The 17605-nt window shown below is 33.3% G+C and overlaps 3 protein-coding genes across 3 annotated transcripts; all 3 read left to right on the top strand.

Moving 5' to 3' along the window:
* LOC135122969 (BTB/POZ domain-containing protein 9-like) lies at window positions 1-2187 on the top strand. The gene is made up of 10 exons (XM_064047466.1): window positions 1-135; window positions 189-315; window positions 364-617; window positions 667-928; window positions 977-1184; window positions 1231-1390; window positions 1451-1569; window positions 1619-1722; window positions 1778-1992; window positions 2081-2187. The coding sequence occupies exons 1-10, from the start codon at window positions 1-3 to the stop codon at window positions 2120-2122; spliced, it is 1626 nt and encodes a 541-aa protein (XP_063903536.1). The 3' UTR covers window positions 2123-2187.
* Window positions 2188-4875: 2688 nt separating this feature from the next.
* LOC135123313 (BTB/POZ domain-containing protein 9-like) lies at window positions 4876-7107 on the top strand. The gene is made up of 11 exons (XM_064047845.1): window positions 4876-5045; window positions 5099-5167; window positions 5219-5285; window positions 5334-5587; window positions 5638-5899; window positions 5950-6154; window positions 6201-6360; window positions 6415-6536; window positions 6587-6690; window positions 6744-6958; window positions 7031-7107. The coding sequence occupies exons 1-11, from the start codon at window positions 4911-4913 to the stop codon at window positions 7070-7072; spliced, it is 1635 nt and encodes a 544-aa protein (XP_063903915.1). The 5' UTR covers window positions 4876-4910; the 3' UTR covers window positions 7073-7107.
* An 8309-nt stretch (window positions 7108-15416) lies between these two features.
* On the top strand, window positions 15417-17605 carry LOC135123316 (BTB/POZ domain-containing protein 9-like). Its single transcript, XM_064047848.1, has 10 exons — window positions 15417-15555; window positions 15607-15733; window positions 15782-16035; window positions 16085-16346; window positions 16395-16602; window positions 16649-16808; window positions 16869-16987; window positions 17037-17140; window positions 17196-17410; window positions 17499-17605. Exons 1-10 carry the CDS (start codon window positions 15421-15423, stop codon window positions 17538-17540), a joined length of 1626 nt encoding a protein of 541 aa, XP_063903918.1. The 5' UTR covers window positions 15417-15420; the 3' UTR covers window positions 17541-17605.

Here is a 17605-nt window from a genome sequence, read left to right as displayed (position 1 = left end):
ATGGTGAAAAGTGACGAAGGTGTGACTATTACAGACACCACCAAGTTGGTCGGAGATGTCGCATCTCTGTATCTCAACCAGAAATTTTCTGACATTACGTTGCTCGTCGATGACCAAAAGCTGTACGCTCACAAGGTTAGTTCACAATTATTTGCTTTGAGTTATCGAAAAAATATCACACGCTTTAGGTGATTCTGGCCGTGAGGAGCGAGTACTTTGAGTCTCTACTTTACGAAGATCCGCAAAACACGAAAATAACCATAACCGGTGTGCCTTTTGACGCCTTGCGTACTCTGCTTAAATACATTTATACAGGTGACCCATTATTTTATAAACAAAACCGTATTGATTAAAAAATTGCAGGTAGCATTACTATTTCCTCCGATGTTGACACAACCCTTCAGATACTAGGACTTGCCCATCAATACTCGTTCACAGACCTTCAAACCACCATAATTAAAAAACTAAAACTCCTTCTAAATTTACAAAACGTTTGCGCTGTCCTCAACACTGCCAACCTATACGATTTAGAAGAACTGCTCGAAGTCTGTCATTCCTTCATGGAACTTAACGCCTCTGAAGTCGTTTCAAGTGACTGTTTTGCAGACCTGTCTCAAGTAAAACCAGAATAATTTAATTTTGACACCTGTTACACTTTTGTTGCAGAAATCGATGATTAAACTTTTAGAACGCAGTACTTTTTTTGCTCCCGAAATCGAAATTTTCAAAAGTGTTGCCAAGTGGTGCAAAATCAACAACGACGTAGACGATTTAGTGATACAGTGTGTTCGCTTATCCTGGATGACTGTGGAAGATATCGTGTCTACAGTGTGGCCTTCGAAATTATTCGACTGTGAGAAGCTGCTGCAAGCCGTTGCTGAAATCGTTGGCGTTAAAGTGAAAAGCTCCAGTGCTAGAGGTTCTTACAGTAAGAATTTCGAAATCACGGTGACGTTTTTTTAATTCTTAGTTTAAGTGGTTGATGAGAATATTGCAACTCCTCTCCATAAGGCTGAGGTAATTTCAGGAGAAGGAACTGCTCACTTGCTGACTGGCGATGGAAAAACCGATGTCGGTTATTATGGTGAACATTTGATCGATGGTGAGAATGCTCTTATCGTTAAACTTGACAGTCCTTCGTATTTTAATCATATCAAGATGAGACTATGGGACGGTGATGAACGGTAAGTGTACTAACCAAAGCACATACTTGGCTGAGAGTTGTTTTAGTAACTATTCTTACTACATTGCTGTTTCTCTTGATGGCAAAAAGTGGCGAAAATTAATCGACTACCGCCTCATAAGCTGTTATTCGAAGCAAACTTTGTATTTTGACCAGCAGCTGGCCCAGTACATTAAAATAGAAGGAACTCACAACACTGCAAATAAAGTAAATTTGCACTAAAATTTGATAATTCAATATAGTTATTTTTTGCTTTTTGTGATTTAGGCGTTCCATTTGATCGGATTTGAAGCGTACTTAAAAACTACTGTCCCGAAATTTTTAAATGGCATTATTTGTCCGGATAGCAATGTGGCCACAACCAAAGGAGCTAGAGTTATATCAGGGTAAGTACTAGTCGCAGAATGTATTGTTATGATTATGAATAATTGATAGCGACTACCCTACTCTGCTTCTAAATGGGGACTTCAGTAACTATGATGGTGGTTCAGGCTTTACTCAACATACTATAGGATCAGGAAGCATCATTGTAGAACTGGGTACTTGGCGATATTCATAGCTATTCTTGACTTAAAATTATAAAATATTCTTCAGCCCAACCTTACATGATTTCGAGCATGAGATTGTTGTTGTGGGACAAAGATGAAAGGAGGTGCAGATATTTCATAGAAACATCTCTTAACCAAACTAACTGGGAAATTGCTGTGGATCGGAGAAACGAAGACTGTAAATCTTGGCAAAATCTTGTTTTTAAAGAGAGAGCAATGGTTTTCATTAGGATTACTGGGACACACAATACAGCTAACATTGTGAGCAAACTAAAACAAAATATTTTTCTTTTTTTTGTTTACGCTTAAATTGTGACTGTATGTAATGTTTTTTAATTTTGATTTCAAGGGTTTCCACGTTGTTCACTTCGAATGTCCTTCTGCGGAATAGAGATGAAAATCTGAAAATCGCATTTCGGTGCACTATTGAATTTATAATCTTAAGAAAAACTGTAAGACGATATATTAACAATAGAATAAAGTTTTGCTTCAATAGTGTCTTTTATTTTTCCTTTCATGCCAAAGTTTTTTTCTTCTATACATGAAAAGAACAATAGGAACTTCAACCTTAATTTTGTTCCGGGTATGGAAGTAAATGATTATGGTTTAAAGGTATGTATTGCTGAGGTGTTTGAGGATATCTAGTCCCAAATAAAATCCTCCACCAGATGGAATTCCAAGCATTCTCTTAAAAACTGTGTCTTCACAATTTCTCTTCCATTGATTTTGTTATTTTAATCGTCTCTAAATGAATGCAAATTTCCTAAAGTTTGGAAAAACTGTTATATTATCCCCAGTTTTAAAATTGGTGAACGAAATAGAACTGATAATTATAGAATGTGGAACCAATCTGTTATTGCAAAGATTTTTGACTCCATAAAGTGTAGACATAATTTCTGAAAAACAAAATGGTTTCGTTAAAAATAGATCAACTCTGTCGAACTTAGTAGAATACTATTCCTTCCTTAATGATGGTGCCTATACCGATTTCTCTAAAGCGTTCGATAAGGTGAATCATAATTTGCTACTTTTTAAGTTATCCAAATTCGGTTTTAATAACAACACTATAAAGTAGTCAGCGTCATTCTGAAATGATAGACAGCAACAGGTGAGAACTGGGAATCACTTATCTATTCCCTTTTCTGTAACATCGGGGGTCCCACAAGGTTCACCTTGTGGTCCTATTTTGTTCTTCTTATTTATACATAACATTTTTAAATTTGTTCAGGCTATGAGTGATACAATGGAATTGCAAGTTGACCTGAATAGATTACATGCATGGTCTTTGAGCAATTTATTACCTCTAAATCTCAAAAAGTGTTATGTGATATCTTTCCTCAACTCTAAATCATTGGTAACTTTTAATTATCAGTTAGAAAGATCTCCGATAGCTCGTGTGAAAGAAATCAGGAATTAGAGCGTTATTTTTGATTCATCCTTACATTATTGTATTGATAATAAATCAATTAGAATGTTAGGCTTCATATGGCGTCATTGTTGTGATTTATTTCAGTGGTCCATGAAATTGTTGTACTTCATTTGTGCGTTCTCATCTTGACAACTGTTCCCCGGTATGGAATCCATATTACAGAGTTGACTGTGGTCTACTACAAAACGTTCAAAAGAGGTTTCTTCGTTCGATTGAATTTAAATTTAATGGTAGTCATCATCAGGGTGATTACACTTGGATTTGTAGTTATCTCAATATAAACTCTTTAGAGGATAGGTGTTGTATGTCGGATATTTGCTTCCTCCATAGTCTCATAAATGGTAATATTGACAATTTTTCACTGTTAAGTAAGTTAACGTTCTTAATTCCTGCAGCCAATAGTCGTATTACGCGTAGTTCAGTGACGTTCACAATTTCTGTATCTAGTAGCAACAAAACTAAGAATCACCCTATCTTAAGAATGATGGAGATAGCAAATCATCTGAATAAATATAACCATTTCGTATTATTCAACAGAGTTTAAAAGAAGACTAAAGCGATTATTTCAGACACAATTTTTAGTTTAGAATTCTAGTTTAAGCATTATAAATAGTGTTTTATGAATATACATTTTTTATCTGTTCTCATTACTATTGCTAATTTTTGTTATCGTTAAGGGTTATCTTAGATGAATTAATTAAGCGGTTTAAGTTTGTACACTTGTATATTTATTTTATGTTCTATTATTGTAACTGGAGTTATCCGTCAGTAAAATAATAATGATAATAATTCTATAATTGACATTTGACAGTAGTTTGACATTTTTGACAAGCCGGTTATAAGTCGCCTGATGGACTGGATGACAAAATGGAAGCTAAAAAACTTCACTTAAATTAAAACAAAGCCACAGCCATATTATAACAATAATACTTTATTTAATTTTCCAACGGGTTTGTTATGGAATAAAAATATTCAAGAATTTTTTTTTTTAAAGAAACTGGCACAAATCGGTGGAAACAGGACTTTTGTTTCTGTGATTTTGTGATATCGCAAAACAAAGAAACAAACATGTTTTTTATTAGAGCTTGTTTTCAGCAAAATAGAAAATAATCTCTTGTAAGCAGAGGACGGATTGTTAGGCAAAAAACTGGTGCTTTTCGTCCAATGTTTTTTAAATCATTTAGAATACTGCATTTTTTCATTGTGTATAGGTATACTGAAAATTTTATGATTTTTGTAGAGGAAGGAAAGATTTTTTTCGTTTGAAGCTTCACAGTCGTAGAAGTACTTAAGACTAGCACTAGAAATCTCTACATTTTTTGTATAGATTTGTACGTATTTGGTTAAAAAATTTGAGTCTCCTTTGACAGTGTGGAAATTAAAGTAAGAAACTAACAAAAATCCAGAATTTTTAAATCCATTGACGACGATTTAGGATAAAATTCTTGTTAATAAGCTGGAAGAATAAAGTGTGTTATCTGGGGGTATCAAAATCAATAATGGAAGTTATTTCAGTGCATTTAGTTTATTGTAGCTACCCATATTTCACTACAAATTTTCTGATATTTCATGTTTTGTTCTTCATTACCATTTTAAAATTTTTCTACATACATATCCGCCTTCTAACCGAAGTGGTTACGCTTCCTTTCTCTATCATTTTGTGTTGCCTATATAAAACCGAAGAATATTTCCACCTTCAGTGTTGATACCGTCAAACTAACACACTTAAACTGTGTAAAATCTAAACAAAATGGTGCAAAGTGACGAAACTGTGACCATTACAGACACCACCAAGTTACTCGGAGATGTGGCATCTCTGTACCTCAACCAGAAATTTTCTGATATTGCGTTGCTCGTCGATGACCAAAAACTATATGCTCACAAGGTTAGTCTACAATTACTTGGTATGAATTATCGAAAATGTACTACACACTTTAGGTAATTCTGGCCGTGAGGAGCGAGTACTTTGAATCTTTACTTTACGAAGATCCGCAAAACACAAACCAGGTACAAAATTTGTCAATTTCTAGCAAAATAATCCTTACACAAAAATTTTAGACCGAAATAACAATAACCGGTGTGCCTGTTGACGATTTACGTACTCTATTAAAATACATTTATACAGGTGAACGTCAGTTTTTACAACAGAGCTAGATTCATGGATGAATTTCAGGTACTATCGCTATTCCCTCCGATGTTGAGTCATCCCTTCAGATACTAGGACTTGCCCATCAATATTCATTCACCAACATCCAAACTACTATTATTAAAAAACTAAAACCTCTTCTAAATTTGAAAAATGTTTGCGCCGTCCTCAACACTGCCAATCTCTACGATTTAGAAGAACTGCTCCAAGCCTGTCATTCTTTCATGGACCTTAATGCATCTGAAGTCGTCACTAGTGACTGTTTCAGCGACCTGTCCCAAGTAAAACCAGAGTAGTGTTAATGTTTACACACATCATACTTTTGTTACAGAAATCGATGATTAAACTTTTAGAACGCAATACTTTTGTTGCTCCCGAAATCGAAATTTTCAAAAGCGTGGCTAAGTGGTGCAAAATTCACAACGACGTTGATGATTTAGTGATACAGTGTGTTCGTTTATCGTCGATGACTGTCGTGGACATCGTAAGTACAGTCTGGCCTTCGAAACTATTCGACTGTGAAAAGTTGTTACAAGCCATTGCCGAGATCGTTGGCGTCAAAACAAAAACTTCCACTTCTAGAGGGTTCTATCGTAAGAAATTGTCTCCAAATTGGGGAAAAAAATTAAGTGAGAGTTTTAAGTTTTGGATGAAAATCTAGCAACTGCTCAACATAACGCTGAAGTGATTCTTGGAACAAATACAGCTTGGTTGTTGACAGGTGGTGGAAAAGTAGAAAGTAAGTTTGCTTACCATATTATAGACGGCAAAAGTGGGATTATTGTGAAGCTCGGAGCTCCATCCTTTGTCAACCACATCAAACTGAGACTCTGGGATGGCGATACACGGTACTTACAAGAATCTTATTGACAGTTTTAAGAAAATTCGTTCTAGCTCTTATTCTTATAACATTTCGGTTTCACTTGATCAGAAGAACTGGAGAACAATTATCGACTATAGTCGCATTAGTTGTCGTTCAGACCAAGTTTTGTTTTTTAATCAGCAGGTGATGCAATACATAAAAATCGTGGGAACGCAAAACACAATCAACAGTGTAAGATTTCAAAACGTACTTACATACTTAATTTGTTTTTTTTTTTTTATTCAGGAGTTTCACATCATATCCTTTGAAGCTTATTTCAAAAATAATGTTCCTTCAACCACAAATGGCATTATCTGCCCAAATTATAATGTTGCAACTTTAGACAAGAAAGCGCTTGTCATTAAAGGGTAAGTGAAAAATACGTGCAAAATCATCATAAATATGATCATTTTCTAAGAGAAAATCCTTCCGTTTTGTTGAATGGTAATGTACATGATTACGATGGGAGTAGAGGCTATTCCTGGCATAGTATAAGCAGTGGAAATCTCACCATCCAACTGGGTAAATCACTACTTTTTCTTTGTCTTATTATCAACAATCATTACGAATCGTAGCACAACCGTACATAATTTCAACAATGAGACTTTTATTATGGGACCGCGATTCGAGACGCTATAGATATTTTGTTGAAACTTCCATCGATAATTCAGACTGGGAGATTGCCGTGGATCTAAGAAACCAAGATTGCACATCTTGGCAGAATCTTCGTTTTAAAGAGAGAGTCGTGGTTTTTATTAGGATAACGGGGACTCTCAACACTGCTAACACGGTAAGTAAATCTCATTCGTAGTCACCTAGTTCACACCAGTTTTTGAGATAATTTTTCTAACAAAACTTCTAGGAGTTTCATGTGGTTCATTTCGAATGTCCTTCCGCGGTGTGATGAAAATAAACCAGAGATTTGGTGACTACTACAATGTTGAAACTGTTTACGTGACAAGTAATAAGAGAAATATTTAGCTGATCAAACGTGTGTTTTTTTTCAAACGTGGTATTTTCCCGAATCATCCAATTGTAATAAATATTCGATAAACGTTATGATCCCCAAATTTCAATCTTTACTAATACGATAATAGAAAGTTTGAAAAAACGATTTTCAAATCGTAACGTAGACTGTCAACTAGAAAGTGCATCATTTAGGTCCTATTAAAGACAGTACAAAAAATCAAAATCTGTCAAAGAGGATCGTTCTGATAGGCTTCGAAGCCACGAAGAAGTGATTGGTTTGTTCAACGAACTACATTTTGAACGACCTCCAATTGTTAGAGACTATAGTACTTACCTGAGAATATTCATCATATTTCATATTCCTGGTCTATCTCTTCGACTTCAGCACCTTCATTGGAATCTGAATATCTGTGTTTGATTTTATTAATGGTAATTACGAACTTTTAAATGAGTTTTATGCATCAGTATGTTAGGATGTCTATGTCGTTGGAACCTTACATGAGAAAGTTTACAGATTTTTCAAAATCACTTTATTTTTAAAATGAATATAGAAGAAAAATATTGATGTGATCTTTGTTTTTTTTTGTTGTCCCAAATCACTATACCACGATAAATAATAAAAGAAGAAATCAATATAGTAAAAATTTTGGCTTAAACTACATAAAAACAAAATTGTTAAATATTTCTATTTTAAAAACGAGGTTTTTTTAAGTAAAAGAGATATTTTTTTATTTTAAAATTACATTTCCATATTGTGTGTTTCCAATACCCCGAATAAGAGGAAATTGCCAAAAAAATGTTCGAGTTTCGAAGAATTATATTTTTAAAAAACTGCATGGCAAAACTAAAAATTGGTCTAAAGAGTTTAGACAGTACTTCCCTCGCTGTCGGAAACCTGACGACTGCATGCATGCCTATTGTGTTTTTTTTCTCATTACATTTTTGTAGTGGGAATTTAAAAAAAAATTGCGATGACGTCATCAACATTTTTGCAAGGACACGTATATCAGTTGGGATAGATGTAGTGTAATACTAAGAATAAAATTATTATATTCTCAAATTTTCGGGAAAATGAATTGGGTCGTTTTGAATATTGATTTGTAATAATCAATAAAATAACGAAACAATTTACTCACGTATACGTATCAGAGGCAACTGAAAATCGTGTATGTATAAACATTCTTAATTTAAGATGACAGGCGTAACAGCATACGTGAGAGTCAAACAGAGAAACTGTAAACAAAACGACCATCGGTTTTATTGCTTCGACTTCCGCTTATTATATAAAACATTGGGTTTTATTTTAATTCTTGACGGTGGAATTCACAATTGGTTGATTATAAACATGTCTATTCCACATTCGCGGAACCTAGTCAGCGCATAAAACAAATGCACGTCTGTAATGTTAAAGTCGATGTAAATAAGCGTGCTACCCTTATGTTTCAACCGAGTTTTTCCTTTAACAAATTTTGTGTCTACCAAATTGGGTTGGTTGGGGTGTAATACTAATAATAAGTGTTGCCTTTAATTTAATCAATAAAATAAATTGACTTCATTAATTTTTTTGAACCACCTCTTAAGAAAATCTAAAAAATATGAATGGAATGATAAATCACAAGTACAAACTCATCATATTTTTTGCATTTTAGATAGGATTTATTCAGCAAAATTTAAGGGTGACGTCATCAATTTTTTTAGGAGGGATGAACAAATACATTTTGAACAAAAGTTTACCATGCTTATAATAACTTTAAAATATTCCCAAGATTTCAAAGCATTCGGTTTTGTAATTCCTGATTAAATCGATAAAATAAATTCACGCCTTCATTAATTTTTTTGAGTCACCCTGCATATGCAAATCCAAAAATATGAATGGAATGATAAATCTCAAGTACAGACTCATCATATTTTGTACATTTTAGATACGATTTATTCGGCAAACTTTTGAGCTGACGTCATCAGTTTTTTGTAGAAGATAACCAAATATATTTTGACTAAAAATTTATTATGCTCTTTATAACCTTAAAACATCTGCAAGATTTCAAAGCATTCGGTTTTGTAGTTCCTGATTAAATCAATAAAATAAATTTACGCATTCATTAATTTTTTTGAGTCACCCTGTATATGCAAATCGAAAAAATTTGAATGGAATGACAAATTACAAGAAGAGACTCACCATATTTTATACATTTTAGATAGGATTTATTCAGCAAAATTTTGTGGTGACGTCATAAATTTTTTAGGGGGGACGACCAAATACGTTTTGATCAAAAATTTACCATGCTTATGATAATTTTAAAATATCTTCAAGATTTCGAAGCATTCGGTTTTATAGTTCCTGAGTAAATCAGTAAAATAAATTTACGCTTTCATTTATTTTCTTGAATCACCCCGTATATGCAAATCCAAAATATCTGCACTTACCTGGCAACAATTTTTGTAACTTGGTCCAATTTTTAAAATTTGGAGATATATATCCTCAATGACACTCACTCTTCAACAGTTTTTTTCGAATTGGCTTCGCATTTCGCAATCGCAACTGTTTCGTCTCGCCACCCAAACAAGTGATTCCCCCCGCGCCGCTCGTCGTTTCCAACTTCCGCTTTTTGCTATGGTTGGGAGTTTGTTTATATAAACTATGTCTCAACGTGCGATAAAGAAATGACACGGTCAGTGGCGTAACTGAAGCAAATGCATATGTACTTTTTCTCTGCTTCTCTCGATGTATAAACATTAACAGTCGAAGTTAATCATGTATTGACAATATATGAATTGATTAAGAGATATTCTTCCGATCACAAAAAAAAATTTCAACATTTGCTATTTATGGTGCTTATTCACGAACACACAATAACAAATAAATAAATATTATAACATTATTGTTGCGAAAATCGGAAGTGCTGTTCTTGATTTGATGGGCGAAAAAAGTTGGAAGTGTCGGGATCTGTTACCGGAACTTCTAATTGCACTGCACACTCCACCTCCACTAAACCACAGGCCACATTTGCTTATGTTAAAACTCATCATATTTTGCACATTTTGAGTTAAACTTTTTTGGCAAAAATTGTAGATGACGTCATGAATTTTTTCGGGGGAATAAACAGATATATTTTCATTAACAATTTACCATGCTCACAATCAATTTTAACCATCTGCAAGATTTCAAAATATTCAGTTTAGCAATTCTTGATTTATTCACTAAAATAAAGTGACTGATTCATTTCTTTTTTTGAGTCACCCTGTATAAGCAAGTTAAAAAATTTGAATGCAATGATTAGTTACAAGTGTAGTCAGATCATATACTTTATTCAGTAAACTTGTGAGAAGACGTAATGAATTTTTTTTGGGGTTGATAAAGAGATACATTTTGATTAAACAGTTACCACGCTTACAATAACTTCAAAACGTCAAGATTTCTAAGTATTCAGTTTTGCAAAATCAATTCACTCCGTCATTAATTTTTTTCAGACACCCTGTATAAGCAAATATTAAAAATTTTAATGCAGTGATAAATCACAAGTATGGACTCATCATACTTTACACATTGAAGATGGCATTTTTTCAGCAAAATTTTGGGGTGACGTCATAAATTTTTTAGGGGGGACGACCAAATACATTTTGATCAAAAATTTACCATGCTTATGATAATTTTAAAATATCTTCAAGATTTCGAAGCATTCGGTTTTGTAGTTCCTGAGTAAATCAGTAAAATAAATTTACGCTTTCATTTATTTTCTTGAATCACCCTGTATATGCAAATCCAAAAAATATGAATGGAGTGATAGATCACAAGTACAGACTGATCATATTTTGTGCATTTTAGATATGATTTATTCGGCAAACTTTCGAGCTGACGTCATCAAGTTTTTGGAGGGGATAAGCAAATATATTTTGACTAAACATTTATTATGCTCTTTATAACCTTAAAACATCTGCAAGATGTCAGAGCATTCCGTTTTGTAGTTCCTGATTAAATCAATAAAATATATTTGCGCATTCATTAATTTTTTTGAGTCACTCTGTATATGCAAATCCAAAAAATATGAATGGAGTGATAGATCACAAGTACAGACTCATCATATTTTGTACATTTTAGATATGATTTATTCCACAAACTTTTGAGCTGACGTCATCAAGTTTTTGGAGGGGATAAGCAAATATTTTTTGACTAAAGATTTATGATGCTCTTTATAGCCTTAAAACATCTGCAACATTTCAAAGCATTCTGGTTAGCAGATTAAAAATTAAATTTCAAAATGTTGTTTTATAATTTTGATTTTTTTTCCAAAAATCTGGACGTTTCGGGTGAAAAGTCGATTCAGAGTTGTAAACTACATGTGTAGGACTATGTTATTTTATACAATTGAAAACCCATTTACTATGTACAATTTTGAATTGACGTCATCGCTTTAGTGGTGGGGATGATTCGACAAATTTTGGTTAGCGTTTTACCATCTACATGATATTCTTAATATAAGTACAAAATTTCACAACAATCGGTCGAGTACTTTCGGAGATTATCTGTCTAATAAAAATCCGGGACAACAGACGGACAGACGGACGGACAGACGGACAGACAGACGGAAATGGGAGACCTATTTCTTCGTCTTCTAGGGGTCATGAAAGATCGAGAAAACGTAAAAGTAGAGAGTCGGCCGACGGACTCGATTACAATACTTCCTTTGCTTACGCTCGGGAAGTAAAAATCAAAATCTGTCAAAGAGGATCGTTCTGATAGGCTTCGAAGCCACGAAGAAGTGTTTGGTTTGTTCAACGAACTACATTTTGAACGACCTCCAATTGTTAGAGACTATAATACTTCCCTGAGAATATTCATCATATTTCATATTCCTGGTCTATCTCTTCGACTTCAGCACCTTCATTGGAATCTGAATATCTGTGTTTGATTTTGTTAATGGTAATGTCGTTGGAACCTTACATGAGAAAGTTTAGAGATTTTTCAAAATCACTTTATTTTTAAAATGAAAATAGAACAAAAATATTGCTGTGATCTTTGTTTTTTTTTGGTTGTCCTAAATCACTATACCACGATAAATTATAAAAGAAGAAATCAATGTGGTAAAAATTTTGGCTTAAAATTATACAAAAAACAAAATTGTTAAATAATTCTATTTTAAAAACGGGGTTTTTTAAGTAAAAGAAATATTTTTTTATTTTAACATTACATTTCCATATTGTGTGTTTCCAATACCCCGAATAAGAGGAAATTACCAGAAAAGTATTCGAGTTCCAAAAAATTATATTTTGAAAAATCTGCATGGCAAAACTAAAAATTTTGTCGAAGGTTATTTCGACACAGCTTCCCCAGCCCAAAAAGTCCCGGGGGTGCTATTTTGTTTCTCGATCGAAAAAAACTCAAAAGCGATAAAATCTCGTTTGGTGATTGGTTGAGAGGCTGAGTTGGTGAGACATTTCTATCACATTTTTCGATTCTGTCACGAAATCATGTCTTCATGGAGTGATATTTTCTCGAGAATTGGAGACATAACCTCGAAATTTATGTCAAAATAGAAATTCAAAATCGTAATTCTGAGTTATAAGTTCTTAAAATTAAGGTGATTTTAAACTTTTGAGCATTTAATAAGCTTATATGCAAAGAATAAATGCAAACTTTGCATTTAAAAGCCACGCAATGACATTTATCGCAAGTGATAATTTATCACTTCGATCAAGAAACAAAATCCCATACCAGGGGTGCGATTTTGTTTCTCGATCGAAAAAATCTCGATAGCGATAAAATCTCGTTTGCTGATTGGTTGAGATGCTACATTTCTGTCACATTTCTCGATTCTGTCACGAAATCAAGTCTTCATGGAGTGATATTTTGTCGATAGCTCTGAGTAAAGTGATAAATTTTGGAGACATAATCTCGAAATTTAGGTCAAAATAGAAGTTCAAAATTGTAATTCTGAGTTATAAGTTTTTAAAATTAAGGTAATTGTAAACTTTTGAGCATTTAATAAGCTTATATGCAAAGAATAAATGCAAACTTTTTCATTTAAAAGCTACGCAATGACATTTATCGCAAGTGATAATTTATCACTTCGATCGAGAAACAAAATCGCACCCCTGGTCTTCTGATAAATCACAAAAAATACCGAGGAATCGAGAAATCGAAAAATCTACAATTAAAATATTCGAAAAATTGATAAATCGAAAAATTGATGAATCGAAAAACTAAAAATCTCAAAACTGAAATGTCGAAAACTTGAAAAATCGAGAAATCGAAACAATTAAAAGTCGAAAAAATTTAAAATCCGACAAATTGAAATAGGGGATACATAGCAAAAAATTTTAAATCGGCAATTCGAAACATCAAAAAATAGTAAAATCCAAAAATGGAAAAATCGTTAATATAAAATTTAATAAATCGAAAAATTAAAAATCTAAAAATTAGAAATTGAGAAATCTAAAAATCCACAAATAAAAAAAAAAAAAAATTGAAAATCGAATTCGGATTCGAGAAACTGAAGCAGTCGAGAAACTGAAAAATCCCAACACTGAAATGTCGAAAAATTGAGAAACCGTAGAATCGAAAAGTCGAAAAAAATCGAAAAATCGAGAAAATGAAATTAAAAAACTGAAACATCTAGAGATCGAAACTTCTAAAGATTGAGAAATCGAGAAACCTAGATACTATAAATCGAAGAATGAAAAAATCGAAACATCTAAATCGGAAAACTGAAAATTTAAAATGTAAATACCGAAAAATTGAATTAAAAAAAAGATCAAAAATTTTAAAAGTAAAAAAATTGAAAAACCGAACAATATAAAAGCGAGAACTCGAAAAGTTGAAAGATCAAAAAATAGAAATATCTGAAATTTAAAAAATTGAAAAATTAATATAAAAATAAAAAAATCGAGAAATCGAAAAGTAGAAAAATAAAAAAAAATTAAAATTGAGAAACGGAATAATCGAAAAATTTGAAAAATCGGAAAATTAAAGAATCGAAAAACTGAAATCGTAAAACTAAAATATCGAAAAATCGAGAAATCGAAAAATAAAAAATCGAGAAAACGAAAATTCGAAAATTTCAGAAATTCGAAAAATTAAAATGTCGAAAAATTGAATCGAGAAATCAACACATCAAAAAATCGAAAAACTGAACAATCGAAATATTGAAAAACCCCAAAATTGAAAAATCCTAAAACCGAATCATCGACAAGTCACAAAGAAAGTCGAAAAATCAGGAAATCGAAAAGTCGAAAAATCAAAGAACCAATTTATTGAGAAATTATCAATTTTTTGGGAGAGGATAAAGCAATAAATTTTGCTTAACGGCTACCATGACTACGATAACCTTAAAATATTTACAAGACTTTAGAGCAATCGGTTTTGCAAGTTATTTCTATTGCACAATATTACTATCAGTTTTGAATTTTTTCCAAAAATTTGAGGTGTCTGGGGTAAAATTAAACACGGATTGACAGACCACATCATAGGTGCAACAGGAGTAGTATCTTATTTAATACAATTAAAAAACACTTTTTTTTTTATAAATTTTGGAGATGACGTTATCCCATTGGTGGTGGGGATCAGTAGCCATATTTTAGTTAGCGTTAACCATCGACATGATATTCCTAGTATACATACAGGATCTGACAATCATCGGTCCAGTAGTTTCGGAAATTACTTGTCTAATAGAAATGGATACAGACACCAGACAGACAGACAGACAGACGAAAACGGGAGACCACTCTTTTCGAACTCTAGAGGTAATGACAGATTTTCATTTTGCTAAAAACTACAATTTAATTAGATCATTGAGTTCAGGTTACCTTCAACATTATCTTCAGTTAAGAATCATCACTTAAATCATGATATTTTTTTAGCAAAATGTAAACACATGCTGGCGGAAGTGGTAGTTTTGTTTCTTTGAGTTTGTTAACGAGTTATATCGAGAAACAAGACTGTAAAAACATGTTTGTTGCAACCAAACAGAAAACTATCTACCGTAAGCAGACGACGGATTATCAGGCAAATAAATATTCGTTGCTTCTTTTTCCATTGTTTTAACAATGTTTAATAAATTTAGGTTTTTCAAATCTAATTAGTGTAAATTTTATGTTTTTTCTTAACGAGCAAATAGAGCTTTTTTATTGTTCATTTTTTGCCAAGTTGTTTTAATTACTTAATTTACATACATATCCGCCTTCTAACCGATGTGGACACACTTCCGTTCTTTATCATTTTGATTTGCCTATATAAATTGAAAGAGAACTTCCACTTTCAGCGATTTACTTTTGTTAAATCTAAACAGAATGGTGAAGAGTGACGAAAGTGTGACTATTACAGACACCACCAAGTTGCTCGGAGATGTCGCATCTCTCTACCTCAACCAGAAATTTTCTGACATTACTTTGCTTGTTGATGACCAAAAGCTCTACGCTCACAAGGTTAGTTTACAATTATTTGGTTTGAGTTATCGAAAAAATATCACACTTTAGGTGATTCTGGCTGTGAGGAGCGAGTACTTTGAGTCTCTACTTTACGAAGATCCGCAAAACACGAAAATAACCATAACCGGTGTGCCTTTTGACGCCTTGCGTACTCTGCTTAAATACATTTATACAGGTGACCCACTATTTTATAAACAAAATCATATTGATTAAAAAATTTCAGGTACCATCACTATTTCCTCCGATGTTGACACAACCCTTCAGATACTGGGACTTGCCCATCAATACTCGTTCACAGACCTTCAAACCACCATAATTAAAAAACTAAAACCCCTTCTAAATTTACAAAACGTTTGCGCTGTCCTCAACACTGCCAACCTATACGATTTAGAAGAACTGCTCGAAGTCTGTCATTCCTTCATGGAACTTAACGCCTCTGAAGTCGTTTCAAGTGACTGTTTTGCAGACCTGTCTCAAGTAAAACCAGAATAATTTAATTTTGACACCTGTTACACTTTTGTTGCAGAAATCGATGATTAAACTTTTAGAACGCAGTACTTTTTTTGCTCCCGAAATCGAAATTTTCAAAAGTGTTGCCAAGTGGTGCAAAATCAACAACGACGTAGACGATTTAGTGATACAGTGTGTTCGCTTATCCTGGATGACTGTGGAAGATATCGTGTCTACAGTGTGGCCTTCGAAATTATTCGACTGTGAGAAGCTGCTGCAAGCCGTTGCTGAAATCGTTGGCGTTAAAGTGAAAAGCTCCAGTGCTAGAGGTTCTTACAGTAAGAATTTCGAAATCACGGTGACGTTTTTTTAATTCTTAGTTTAAGTGGTTGATGAGAATATTGCAACTCCTCTCCATAAGGCTGAGGTAATTTCAGGAGAAGGAACTGCTCACTTGCTGACTGGCGATGGAAAAACCGATGTCGGTTATTATGGTGAACATTTGATCGATGGTGAGAATGCTCTTATCGTTAAACTTGACAGTCCTTCGTATTTTAATCATATCAAGATGAGACTATGGGACGGTGATGAACGGTAAGTGTACTAACCAAAGCACATACTTGGCTGAGAGTTGTTTTAGTAACTATTCTTACTACATTGCTGTTTCTCTTGATGGCAAAAAGTGGCGAAAATTAATCGACTACCGCCTCATAAGCTGTTATTCGAAGCAAACTTTGTATTTTGACCAGCAGCTGGCCCAGTACATTAAAATAGAAGGAACTCACAACACTGCAAATAAAGTAAATTTGCACTAAAATTTGATAATTCAATATAGTTATTTTTTGCTTTTTGTGATTTAGGCGTTCCATTTGATCGGATTTGAAGCGTACTTAAAAACTACTGTCCCGAAATTTTTAAATGGCATTATTTGTCCGGATAGCAATGTGGCCACAACCAAAGGAGCTAGAGTTATATCAGGGTAAGTACTAGTCGCAGAATGTATTGTTATGATTATGAATAATTGATAGCGACTACCCTACTCTGCTTCTAAATGGGGACTTCAGTAACTATGATGGTGGTTCAGGCTTTACTCAACATACTATAGGATCAGGAAGCATCATTGTAGAACTGGGTACTTGGCGATATTCATAGCTATTCTTGACTTAAAATTATAAAATATTCTTCAGCCCAACCTTACATGATTTCGAGCATGAGATTGTTGTTGTGGGACAAAGATGAAAGGAGGTGCAGATATTTCATAGAAACATCTCTTAACCAAACTAACTGGGAAATTGCTGTGGATCGGAGAAACGAAGACTGTAAATCTTGGCAAAATCTTGTTTTTAAAGAGAGAGCAATGGTTTTCATTAGGATTACTGGGACACACAATACAGCTAACATTGTGAGCAAACTAAAACAAAATATTTTTCTTTTTTTTGTTTACGCTTAAATTGTGACTGTATGTAATGTTTTTTAATTTTGATTTCAAGGGTTTCCACGTTGTTCACTTCGAATGTCCTTCTGCGGAATAGAGATGAAAATCTGAAAATCGCATTTCGGTGCACTATTGAATTTATAATCTTAAGAAAAACTGTAA

Source organism: Zophobas morio, unplaced genomic scaffold, assembly GCF_036711695.1.
Source record: "Zophobas morio isolate AGI-343-1 ecotype UQ-CSIRO unplaced genomic scaffold, CSIRO_AGI_Zmor_V1 ptg000006l, whole genome shotgun sequence".
NCBI lineage: Eukaryota > Metazoa > Arthropoda > Insecta > Coleoptera > Tenebrionidae > Zophobas > Zophobas morio.
This window is presented reverse-complemented; position numbering and strand designations above follow the sequence as displayed.

What these genes read in the sequence shown, in the direction of transcription:
- LOC135122969 (XM_064047466.1), top strand. Translation starts at nt 1, where the DNA reads ATGGTGAAAAGTGACGAAGGTGTGACTATTACAGACACCACCAAGTTG. An exon ending in AAAAGCTGTACGCTCACAAG is followed by an intron (nt 136 to 188) that starts GTTAGTTCACAA and finishes CACACGCTTTAG; the next exon opens with GTGATTCTGGCCGTGAGGAG. An exon ending in AAGCATCATTGTAGAACTGG is followed by an intron (nt 1,723 to 1,777) that starts GTACTTGGCGAT and finishes AATATTCTTCAG; the next exon opens with CCCAACCTTACATGATTTCG.
- LOC135123313 (XM_064047845.1), top strand. Translation starts at nt 4,911, where the DNA reads ATGGTGCAAAGTGACGAAACTGTGACCATTACAGACACCACCAAGTTA. An exon ending in ATCCGCAAAACACAAACCAG is followed by an intron (nt 5,168 to 5,218) that starts GTACAAAATTTG and finishes CAAAAATTTTAG; the next exon opens with ACCGAAATAACAATAACCGG. An exon ending in CTCTGGGATGGCGATACACG is followed by an intron (nt 6,155 to 6,200) that starts GTACTTACAAGA and finishes AATTCGTTCTAG; the next exon opens with CTCTTATTCTTATAACATTT.
- LOC135123316 (XM_064047848.1), top strand. Translation starts at nt 15,421, where the DNA reads ATGGTGAAGAGTGACGAAAGTGTGACTATTACAGACACCACCAAGTTG. An exon ending in AAGCATCATTGTAGAACTGG is followed by an intron (nt 17,141 to 17,195) that starts GTACTTGGCGAT and finishes AATATTCTTCAG; the next exon opens with CCCAACCTTACATGATTTCG. An exon ending in CACACAATACAGCTAACATT is followed by an intron (nt 17,411 to 17,498) that starts GTGAGCAAACTA and finishes TTTGATTTCAAG; the next exon opens with GGTTTCCACGTTGTTCACTT.